At 47.8% G+C, this 12,613-nt stretch overlaps 1 protein-coding gene across 1 annotated transcript; it reads right to left on the bottom strand.

Moving 5' to 3' along the window:
- Positions 1–85: 85 nt before the first annotated feature.
- LOC144665907 (uncharacterized protein F54H12.2-like) lies at positions 86–1,914 on the bottom strand. The gene has a single exon (XM_078527190.1). The coding sequence runs from the start codon at positions 1,895–1,897 to the stop codon at positions 494–496; it is 1,404 nt and encodes a 467-aa protein (XP_078383316.1). The 5' UTR covers positions 1,898–1,914; the 3' UTR covers positions 86–493.
- Positions 1,915–12,613: the final 10,699 nt, after the last annotated feature.

Genomic DNA, 12,613 nt, shown 5'->3' with positions numbered 1-12,613 from the left:
GACCTTTCCTTCGAGATCAATTGCTTCAACATTTGCCCAACTTTATGATCATTGTACACGTAATCGTGTTTCTTGAATCTTGCTTCGAATTGACTCATGCTACGTCCTTCGGCCCTATCGATGAGATACATCAACGCGTAATCGCCGCAGCTCTGACTGAACAACGATTGTAGACTCTGTCCGTTGCGCTCCACGTACTTCCAATGAGCGTCCAACCAATCTTGCAACGGTTGCGCCGTCTGGTACACCTCCAGGGGTAAGGCGTAACTGTCCAACACTTCGCACACGTTTCCATTCGTCCACAGCGCGATCCAATGCCGACCGCGCATGTAGTGAGGATCGGTGTTGACGATGTACCCGCGGGCTTCCGTCTTGAATGGTTTGCGAGGTAATCGATCGCAGGCCACTGTCCCGTAAAAGTAAGGTTTCAACGACGGGTGATGTCTGGCCAACTGATCCAACTGCACGTTATTCAAAGTCACTTTCTCCATCACTAACGCTGGTACACGTCGTACAACACGGCTTTGTTCTTGTCTATCTCCAAGAGATTCTCAAACTCTCCGTACACGATGATGGTCAAGTTCACAGCTGGGTTGGCTCCAAAGTTCAGCTCTATTAGTAGATTTCCGGCTTGCTTGGGGTTCATCCTGTAACTGTCCACGCATCCATTGGCCACGTTGTCGAACACGAACAACGTGCAATTCTTTCCTTGTCCCCAATCGTCACCTCTCACCATGTTTCCTTGCTGCTTGCACAGGCATCCGGTGGCTTGCAAGAAACGGTGGTACCCTCTGAGATCTTTGGTGCCATCGTTGTGGACCAACTCTAGCGTCTCGTAAGGATACTCTTCTCCTCCCACGAGTTGTTTTATGCTGCTCATTCCAAACTTCTGAAAACAGAAGGGATCGTTGACCACGTTCCCGGTGAAGGCTGTGGACAGTACCATACCCACGATCACGCGGTTGGGAATTCTTCCTTGGAACAAGTTGGTGCATTCGTACCGTCGTTGATCTCCCTGCATGTTGAAGGTCCGAATCTCGCTTCTCACGGTCGGGTAACTCACCACTTGACTCTTGGTGGTCATCTCATCCATCAGTCTCCTGTACGTCGTGGGATTGAGACGCACTTGACACAGGTACATTCGAACTTTGACTTCCTCGGCCGTCAACTTTCCTGCCAGACCCACTCCGTTCAAGAACACGTCGGGAGAATTGAAGTACATCTGTATTCCTATCTGCACTCTGGGTACCAACAACTTGCTCAGATGAAACACTTCGATGAGGGGTTTGAAACGCAACACGTGTCGCTTGCCTTCCGTGTAATTGGCTTGTTCTGCTTTAGAGTTCTTGAGAGCCTCCTTGTGATTGGCGGTCAGGGCTACATAGTCTGCGTGTCCAGCTCCAGCGTTGGCTGCAGTGTTCGTGTTATTGTCCGTCCACGTGGCTGGGAAATCGATATGATTGTACCATCCTTGAGGTTTCAAGATGGTTTCTCCATCACGTCTGTCGTAATTCAGCAACGTTTCCAAGAAGGCTCTGTAATGGTACGTGTCCGTCTGGGGACTGATGAGAGTACCGTTGAGACGCACGCTGATTTGCTTGAACAGAGAATGGGCTAGATTGTTGACGGGCCACAGCTTGTCGGCAGCTGCCACGTTCTCATCGTTGTCTTTCTTCAGTTGCAATTCTACCTCGAAAAAGCTACGGCTGAGATCGATGTAATCTTCTTGGGGGTCGATCTGAAACTCCACCGGATTGATGCCTGTGGTGTAGGTCTGAACGGGGACCATCCGATACGACGAGACGCTGACGTCTGTCGGTGGTACGGCGAATAGATCCAATCGAGGATTGGCCTCGCGTCTCGACTGCGGGTAGGCGCTCGAGATGGTTTCGGTCATCGTCTTCTCTTCCTTCTTCCACTGCGCTTCCGTAAGGTCTGTATCCAGTCGTAGCCAGGAGGCTTTCTGACCTCGGGACCTATCCACCCGCCCTTTTGTACTTTTCGTCGTCGCCTCTTTTGTCCCAACAAGGCCTGGTTCAAAAGTGCCAGTGAGAATCCTTCTCCCCGCTGTCTGACGGGGGCGCGTTTGGATCGGACCAGTCTGGACGATCGCGAGTAAACGGGATTCATTTTTCGCCAAAGATGTCGTTCAGTTTTCTCTTGACGTTTCGTTCTATGACGTTTTTCAGTTGGCGTTTCACGACTCGTTTAGGACCACTCTTGGCTCCTTGACCCGCTTTACGAATGCGGTCCGCGACGCCGCGCCCACTCTTAAATCCTCTCACGGCTCCACCCAGAGACTCTCTCACGATGTCGGCCAAAAATCCGTTCCCCTCTTGAGGTGGAGGATCCGGTGTGAAACGCGTCAGGGCACCGCCTCTCATGTTCGCTTGATATGTAAGGTCACGATCGTGTTGCCTTCGCCAAAATCCACCAGTTTACCTGTAGTCTCGCTCACTTGCGTTTCAATAATGTCCACAATCTGGTTGCGGAGTGGAATATATTGTATGTGGAGAGGTTCAAAGTACTTGATACCTTTTCCTTCACGTTGAAAGTGAATTTCCCGCAACAGATCCGTGACTTGATTTCCCACAACGGAACTACCACCCACATCTGAGTAAACGAAAAGCGTACGCGATGCATCTCCAATCACTTTTTGGAAGGCTCTGTTGAGTTTCACAAAGCGCCAGTTACAATAGCAACTCAAGAAAAGCTGTCCATTCTCAACAACCCAGAAATTTTTCTTGCCCTCTCCAAAATCATCCACGTCTATGGGATCGGGTATCGTAGCGTGGTGGCATTCCGGCTTCAGGTTCGGCCCGAGAAACACGTTTTCTTTCTCGTCCTTTTTTACCCATCCCATGTCAAAGGCCAAATCCTCGTTGAAAGACATGTAGTATGGGACGCCTTCAGTTTTCACTTCCGAGACGTCCAAGTTCGAGTTGTCGAGGACTAGTTCTTCACCTTCCCACTTGAACGTATATTCCCACTGCTTTCCATTATCGGGCGACTTGGTCAAGTCTCCCACGATACGCTTGTATTCTTTGACTTGATCGAACTTGAAGACCAGGGCTTTCATGAAACTGAGGCCATCCACGATGTTGTCGTCATATAGAATGTCCTGGAACGTCAGATCGGTGGTCACCGACTTGCTTTGCACGCGACCCTCATTGTCTTTGCGCTTGAGCATCCACTGAGCACTCAAGAGAGGAAACTTGAACGACTTAAAGCGAGTTAAGTCGATGCTGGCATCTGGCACGGAAATGCTACTCAATCCCACTTTCCAACCGGTTCCTTCCAATCGTAGCGGGTGAGGTAATCGCACCTTGAAAGAGTTTGCTCTATTCTCTGGAAACTCGGTTCCGCTGCTGTGACTGGGTAACGTGACGTAAAATCCTTCCTCGTGGCTCATGATTTTTTTAGAGCCGTCTTCTCGATCCAGCTGTCGTACTTGTCTGGCCAGCCTTTCCAGTGCACCAAGACTTTATTTCCTTTTCGTTTGACGATCTTGTCCACCCTGAAGACATCGTCGTCGGACACTGCGACTTTTTGTAGATCTTCCTTGTAAAACGTACCGCGAAGGGGGGTGTCGTCCAACTCTTGGATCTTGTAAGTCGTGACGGGTGGTCCCCGACGCACCTCTCGTATCACAAACACTTCTTCGGTCCAGCCGGGTAAATACCCTTTCTCGAACGTGCGAAATTTCTTGTTCAATCTCACGCGTTCTCCTACTTTTAGCGGGGTTTTTCGTTCTCTTTTACCCGACGACAATCTCTTCGCGTACAGACGTTCCCACACTTTTCCTTCGTTGCTCGCATTCACTGTCTCGGGGCTAGTGCCGATGCTACGATGGTGGGATCCGTTGTAACCTCTCACCAAGGCCTGGAGTACAGGTAGGTAACTGAGCGTGTTCTTGGCGGTAAAGTATCGGTACATGCGTTCCTTGAGAGTGCGGTTGAAGCGTTCCACGATGCTGGCTTTGGTATCTCCGGCCGTGGAAAAGTGGTGGATGCCTTCCCGTTTCATCAACGCGGCAAACGTCTTGTTGTAAAATTCTTTCCCGTCGTCGGTCTGTAGGTTCTGAGGTTTGCGTCCATCGGCTCGTTTCAAAATCTTGGCAAAGGCGTCCGACACCGTTTTTCCCGTCTTGTCTTTTAGGGGTTCCACCCAGGCATATTTAGACAAGACGTCGATCACGTTGAGTAGATATCTGTGACCCTTGTTGTATTTGGACAACGGTTGCGTTTCCACTAAATCGGCTACCCACTGTTGGTCGACATTAAACACCAGGACCGGTAACGTGGCGAAACGACGTCTGCGCGGTTTGTGAAGGGTATAACCCAAATCGCGCTCCAATACTTTTTTGGCTGTGTCGACAGATATCTTGTGCGTTTTGGCGAATCTTGTTATCCCGCCCAAGCTACCCGGTTGACTGGGATCGTGGTAGTCCAAAAGTATCTTCTCATCCTTTTTCTTTTCTTCAGCTTCTTTGGCATGTCGACGACGCTCTGACCACCCTCATATAAGTGACGTGTAATTTATGAGCTGCCTCTTCGATCGTGGTCGGATGAAGTTTGTAAATAGAAGCAAACAGCTCGGCTGGATCCTTGAAATGTCTCAACCATAATATAAACGGTATCAATCTGAAATAGTTTTGTTCTATGTGGGTGGCTTCGAACACTCTCAAGGGGGAGTCACTTGTATCTTCCGGTATATCTATACCCCTCCCAAATTCAGCATACGCTTTCTCGCACAATCGTTTCAACCACTCCCACTTTCCATACAGATCCATGACAAATGAACTTTTATTTCAAAATATCAATTTAAATAGCCTGCATCAATAAATATGTTATCAAAAGATTTTGTACATGTTTCGCAACTTCTAGGTCTCCACAGCTTGGCTTTTTGGTAGTCGTCGCCCAGGTAAGCTTCGTCTTTTTGCATGGCGCAACGGTTGCAGAGATCTCTGTCTAACAATCTATCCGCTATTTCTTGCCAACGATTGCTTTCTAGGCGTTGCAATTTTACTTGAGTTGCCAGTTGGTTGCACAGTTCTTCGTACGTGTTTGCGTCGACCGTGATAGGTTGTTTCAAGTAAGCAGACAATGTCTGGCTTAGGGCTACACTCGCTCTCAACGGGGCGATGAGATCTTCTAAACCACTCCGTTCGTCAAAGTCGAAGACGTTCGCGTTTAACCAGAACGAGACGCCGTTGCCAATGGGCGGCGGTTTGCGAGACGTCATGAAGAAAAAGGCTCGCTGCAATGGCACGTAAACAAATTCATTCCAATGTCTATCCCAGAGATAACCGTGCCCAATGTCTTTGAGGGTCGCCATCACGGCTCCCTTCCAGTGAGGGTTCTCTTTGAGCCATTCACTTTCGGTGACGCGGTTTTTGGCACACCCGCGCTCTTTCACCATGTCCTCGAAGACGTAGACTCTCCTTGGAATGTTTTCGGGTATGGTGGTGGTGGGAAAGTCTAACGACAACATACTCATTCCCGTGTCGGTCTGGATCTTTTTTTCTAGCTTTGTACAATTGGTGTAGAAGAGTCGTTGTTCCAGGTCCATCCAGTTTTCTCTCGTACCCATGTCACTGCTCTTGGCTTGCTTCGGCCGAACCTTTGTGTAATGCACTCTCCAGATCGCACATCCAATGCTCTTGACACTGCATAAACGTGTAGCCTGCTTCCATGCCACGTTTCGCGCGCTCCAATAGGTAATCTTCGTCCGATTGATAATCGCCCCTTTTTAGATCCCTATAGTAAGGCAATGGTTCCCAGTCCTTGGGATCTCCTTGTACAAAGACACCGTTGACTTGTGGGGTTTGAGTTTGAGTTTGGCTGGAATCGCTCTCTGTGCTTTCCATCGCTACAACTGAGTCGACAAATGGACGCGCAGCTCTTTTTATACGTTGGATGACGTCACCTGGGTCATTGCCGGTTGGTCGGAAGAGGTCACGTGTTACCTCTCTGGTTGGTTCGTGCGTATTGACGTCATCCGAGAGTAGAGTATAAAAGCGCCGTGTTGTCTCCTGTTAGTCCTCAGTTGGAGCATCGAGAGCACCATGGACGTAGCAGAACCCCAAAAAAAGCGACAGAGGAGAGGGCCTGGAAACCCCAAGAAACCCAAAGTCCCCCGTAAAAAGAGACATCCTACAAAGAAGAAGAAGATGGAGTTGAAAGAGGAAGTGTTGGAGGAGGGTGAAATTTTCGACCCCGACCAGTTCCTACAACAGACCTTTGACGACACGGAGCGCGACCCGGTTTGCCCCGTCCACAAAGAACCGCTGACCAAGAGAATGACGGACGGGGGATGGGAGTTCTACTTTTGCCCCCACACGAGCGAAGGCACCATCTGTTTCATTTGCACCGGTAGCGCCCACATTGACCAGTACGTGGTGGCGGTCAATCAACAATTACCGGCTTACTATTATTGGAACATGGATAAGATGAAATGTTACTGCAACGAGAGTCTCATTCTGAGCATGTCGAAATCAGAGAGCAACCCGAACAGGATCTACCTCAAGTGCAGAAAGGGGAAATGCCGGTTCTTCCAATGGGCAGACAGTCTTCCGTTTGGCAAGATCAAAGCCTGGCTGGAAGGAAAGGAATATGTGGGAAACGAGGATCCCCTCTACTCGAGAAGGTCTGGACTGGACTCTAGGGACGAATTTGGATACCCCAGAAGAGGACAAGACGTGGTGGATAGACCGCAACGAATTCTGGATGGGAGACCCGCCTTCAAAGTACAACACTACCCACCCCCGGTCAAGGATTGGATTGGTGATCTTCCCTTGGACGAGTCGTTGGTCAAACAGTGTCAAGAGCAAAAGTTTTGGGTGGATGGAGAAGGGAAAATTATTCTCCCCCCGGAATTGGCTGGCGTGAAGTACGACTCGGATGAAGAGAAAATGCTGAGAAATCAACTGTATCTGAGATGCATTTCCCAGAAACAATATCCTAATTTGGATCATTGAGATTTACAGTTTAAACATTTTCATATATTTTCTACGTCAAGCATCAGAGTGCAGTTGGCTCTGGCATGACTCCGGAAAACGTGTGCATGATCTTGGACTTGGAAGGTTACTTTGTGGAGAAGACGTTTCGAGTACGCGAGTTGGGTTATTACACTTGGCAAGAAAAGTTCGGACGCCATGCTTTCTACATGAGAATGTCGTGGTGCAACTTATCTTCCAGAGACAAAAAAACCGTGTCTTACGTCAAATACAACGTGCACGGACTGACGTATCAACCCAGAAAGGAAGAAAAGGCCTACGAGTATGACAGGGTGGAGGAGGTGATGACAGATTTGTACGAGGAGACCAAAACCCCCGAGAGAACCGTGGTGGCTTACAAGGGAGGTCACGTCGAAAGAGACTTGTTGAACAAACTGAACATTCCTAGCATGAATTTAGAACTGTACGGATGTCCGAAATACGACGTGCTGAAAGAGACCATTGTACAGCCTTTACCTAGTTGCGGTTTTCATCTATACGAAGGACATTGTCCAATGACCGAATGTCATGCTTTCTGGTTATGGTACCAGACTTTTGTTGTGAAATAAATTTAAGAATTGCTCCATGCCGAAACTGAATTACGAGAGTATGGGATTCAATCGCTAAAACAACAACAACAAATACCGCACGCTAAATTATATTTTTTCGCGAGCGGTAAAAATCACAACAAACTCGTTGACACACTTGTGTTTAGAGTCTAAAAAATGCGAAAGAGTCGGCTCAATAACTTACATCGAAATAATATTTTTCATGTTTGGTCGTCTTTTAGATTTAAGGGCGGCAAAAAACATTTTTTCGAAATTAAAAAAAGCATTTAACAACGGCCGAATGAACCGCCTACAACAATTATATTTTTTAGCGACCGGTGAAAAATCACAACAAACTCGTTGACACACTTGTTTAGAGTCTAAAAATGTGAAGATCCGGCTCAATGACTTGCTTTGCGTTTTACTAAATTAATATCATTCATGGTTGGACATCTCTTTGATTTAACGGCCGCAAAAACAAACAAACAAACGCATTTAAACAACAACAAACACCGTACGCTAAATTATATTTTTTCGCGAACGGTGAAAATCACAACAAAGTCGATGACACTTGTGCTTAGAGTCCAAAAATATGAAATTTTCGGCTCAATAACATTCATCGAAATAATATCATTCATGGTTAGACGTCCCTTTGATATAAGGGCCGCAAAAAATATTTTTTCTTCGAGAAAAATGCATTTGAACAACGGCCAAACGAACCGCACGCTAAAATTATATTTTTTCGCGAACGGTAAAAATCACAACAAAGTCGTTGACACACTTGTTTAGAGCCTAAAAATGTAAAAGAGTCGGCTCAATGACTTGCTTTGCGTTTTACTAAATTAATACCATTCATGGTTGGAGGTCTCTTTGATTTAAGGGCCGAAACAAAAATTTTCCTCGAGAATAATGCATTTGAACAACGGTCAAATGAACCGCTCGCTACAATTATATTTTTTCGCGAGCGGTGAAAAATCACAACAAAGTCGTTGACACATTTGTTTAGGTTTCTTAAAAAACGTTTAAGCTTCACTTCTAGGTGGCTAGGTTTTATTTTTTTTTTCTGAATCATAGTGGGATGTTCCCTCGATATTTTGAGACCGCGAAAAGAAAAGATGAAGGCGTTTGAAGTTGTTGTTGTTTACGAAAGAAAACGACAACTGCGCGAGCAATTTCGCTTAAAAGAATAATTCAGTCCACCAAAAACGACTTGTTCATTCGTAAAGTTCGGTTTCTTCCTCCTTTTTTTTTTGACCATAAACACAACTAGACCAAAAAACCTTGAACGAAATGAACGGGTCTAAAACCTTCTTCTTCTTTACTATGCACGGTTCATGATGGCCGCACGAACAAAAACAAACCACTTGTCAAGATTTACAACGTAACCAAATTTATTTTTCGCAGTAAATACAATTTATCAAACGCTCTTCGTCTTGTACAGTAGAGTATGGAGACATTAGCTCACCTTAAAGCTTATATCCTTCTTGAAAAGAGCTGTAATCCGACAAGAAAACTTTGTCCGTTTTACTGTACTTTTCCGAGAATGAACACACGCGGGTTCCTAGAATTCCGAGAATTCCGAGAAAGATTCTCCACGCGCGTGCGTCGGGATTTTTCCCTTGGGGGGAAATCCCGCGGATTTTACCCTTGTGGGGAAAATCCCGTCAGCTTGGGATTTTACCCTTGTGGGGAAAATCCCGTCACCTTGGGTGACATTGATCATGAGATCTCATTGGTTCATTCTGTATCAGGTCACCTCGATTGACCAATGGGAATACTAGAGCCCAGTTCTTCTGGGATGGAAAAGTTGTATAAAAGGAGCTACTTTGCTCATTTATTCACTCGCAAACTTTGTTTGGTCTGAGCGCTACAATGGAAGAAGAAGATGAGACTACTATGGTTGGAGATGAGACTACTACTGGAGAAGATATAGAGGCTGAGAGCCCGGAGAGAGCTAGATTGGAAGAGGTACGTTGATGAGATGCGTTGGGTTATATTTGATTCGCCAATGTTTTTTATTTATACGATGTTCTTTTCATCGTAGAGTGCAAGCACAAGTGAAGGAGAGTCCAATGAAGAGGTAACTAGTTATTAGAGTAGAGTGAATTCGTGTAACCCGTTTTTCATGTGCTTTTATGCTGTGTAATATTCTAATGAGCTGTACAGGAAAACAGAAAATTACGGACAAATGTTATTCTTGTAGTCACTTTAAAGGCCACTGTACTTTCCACGAGTACTGATGACTCCGATCATTGCCATCATATAGATAAAAAAACGTACATTCATTGCCTTATTGCCTTTGACTTTCAATTGAGAGGCCACGTTGACCGGAGAGTACGCAGATTTGTTCGAGACCCCTGTACTTTGGAAGAGTGCTGATGACTCCGAACATGGCAGTCATATAGATAAAAAAACGTACATTTGTTTTTTTTTCCATCCATTCATTGCCTTATTTCCTTTGTTTCAAGATGGAAGCTCCTTTTGAATTTGAACTGAGAGGTCACGTGGACCGCAGAGTGCGCAGATTTGGGCTCCACATCAGAAACTTTACCGGACGCTTAATACAGACAGGTGGTGGCGCCGCAGTAGAATCCGCACCCCTAGGACCGCGCCCCGTACTCGTACAACAGATTGCCCGAGCCCTGCAGAGAGCCGTGCAGCGCCATATTTTGGACGACGGAGCGGTTGGAGATGACGACCACTTGTTGATCAACATCAACAGTAACAGGATTCAAAATGCTTTTCATTCCAGACGGCTGAGAGTGGGAGAGTGGCGAGAAAACACCGTCGCTGCCCAACAGCTGTTAAAACAAATCAGTGACATGCTGAACAGTAATCAGACTTTTCAAGTGGACGACACGTTCAACCTAAACGTGTCTCACGTGCAAGATCCAGGCCGAGGGGGAGACAATCAGAAACACAAACCCGGTTTGGATCCCATTGAGCAGATCCTGGACCGCAAAAAATGTGTCTTCAAGATCAAAAACACCGACCAGTTATGCTGTGCCCGCGCCTTGGTGATGATGAAGGCCCGTGCCGATTTCGGGACCGACCATTGGTACTATGGAAACTTAAGGAAGTGCGATACGGTACAGGAAAGGGCTGCCAGGGAACTACACCGTTTGTCCGACGTGCCAGAAGGTCCTTGCGGGTTGGACGAATTGGCCAAATTTCAAGCCCACTTGAACGCTTACCAGATTGTGGTGGTGTCTGTCCAACATGGTTACCAGATCATCTTCAAAGGAGCACAACGCCCCGACGACAAACGTTTGATCTTGATCAAACACCATGACCATTACCACGGCTGTACCACCCTAGGGGGATTTTTTGGAAAGAGTTATTATTGCACCAAGTGCGAAAAGGGGTATAGCCATGACCGCCGTAAGGACCACAACTGCCCGGGTACCAGGTGCGCCGCCTGCCATCAGACCGATTGCCACGAATGGAAGAGAGCCCACGCTGTACCCAGGGTGAACTGTACAGACTGTCAGCGGGACTTTTTTGGAACCCGCTGTCTTCAATTGCACAAGAGTCGCACCGACACCGGTAAAGACATGACCCGAGCCAAGAGGAACAGCGTGTGTGACACGCACAAACGGTGTGCGGGTTGTTTCAAGACGTACGGTGCCTATGAACTGAGAAACAGTCACAAGTGCGGCCATGCTTCCTGCCCGTCCTGTAAGGAATACCAAGATCTTCGCTACCACCAGTGCTACATACAAAATCCTCTCAAGGTGGAACAAAAACAGAACCGCAAGAGAACCAGCGCCGGTCAACGCAAAGAAGACGAACCACCGGTGTTCGTGAGTTGGGACGCCGAAGCCAGACAGGAAGAAGGCCAGCACGTGGCCAACTTGATTTGCGCCCTGAGAGGAGACACCGACGAGAGGAGAACCTTCGAGGGAGAGACTTGTGTCAAAGACTTTCTCGCTTGGTTGAGGGAGATCGCCGAACAACAACGCGTCATAGCTGTCGCACACAATTTCAAAGGGTACGACTCCTACTTTGTACTCAACGAGTTGTACGACCAAGCCATCTGCCCTGACCAAGTCGTGAATGGGGCCAAGATCCTGAGCATGAGCATCCCAAACATCACCTTTAAGGACTCCATGTGTTTTCTACAGATGAGCCTTGCTACCTTTCCCAAAGCCTTTGGCCTCACCGAGCAAAAAAAGGGGTTTTTCCCCCACTTTTTCAACACGAAGGAGAATCAAAACTATGTGGGCAGCATGCCTGCCAGAGACTATTACGATCCAGAGGGAATGTCCGCTGCCAGGAAAGCCGAATTCGACAAGTGGTACGAAGAACGCGTGGCGGAGAATTACGAGTTCCACTTTCGGAACGAACTTGTCGACTACTGTCGCTCCGACGTGGAGCTGTTGCACGAAGGGTGCAAGGTCTTCCGGGCAGAGTTTCAAGCCATTGCCGGGTTCGATCCCATGGACAAGTGCCTCACCATTGCCTCGGCCTGTAATCGCTTCTACCGCACCAAGTGCATGCAAGAACAGACGTTGGCTTCTGAACCGGTACGAGGCTGGGAAGGCAAGGGCAAACCTCACTCGCACGTCTCGCTGGAATGGTTGCTCTATCAAGACAGCCAGACGCAGGGTACCATCCGCCACGCCAGGAACGGTGGAGAACGAGCCTTGTGGATTGGAGGCCGTCTGATCAACGTCGACGGGTACGAGGATCACACGGTTTACGAGTTCCACGGCTGTTACTTTCACGGCTGTCCTGACTGTTTTCCCAATCGCGATCAGAAGCACCGGAAGATGGGCGACAGAAGCCTGAGGGACGTGTACGCGGAAACGCAACAAAAGACGCAGCGGATCCGGGATGCGGGGTACCGCGTGGTAGAAATGTGGGAATGCCGGTGGAAAGCGCTCAAGGACAGTGATCCCGAGGTGAAATCGTTCGTGGACTCGTTGGCGATCAACTCCCGCTTGGAGCCCCGAGACGCCTTCTTTGGCGGTAGAACCAACGCCGTCCGCCTCTATGACCTTGCCGAACCAGAAGAAGAGATCCGGTACGTGGACTTTACCTCGTTGTATCCATTTGTCAACAAAAA

The sequence above is a fragment of the Oculina patagonica genome, chromosome 9 (genome assembly GCF_052425735.1).
Source record: "Oculina patagonica isolate OP01 chromosome 9, crgOcupat, whole genome shotgun sequence".
In the NCBI taxonomy this organism is placed as follows: domain Eukaryota; kingdom Metazoa; phylum Cnidaria; class Anthozoa; order Scleractinia; family Oculinidae; genus Oculina; species Oculina patagonica.
Note: the sequence above shows the minus strand (reverse complement) of the source record. Positions and strands in the feature narration are given on the sequence as shown.

Coding starts and splice junctions, on each gene's coding strand:
- LOC144665907 (XM_078527190.1), bottom strand. CDS start 1,897: ATGACCGAAACCATCTCGAGCGCCTACCCGCAGTCGAGACGCGAGGCC.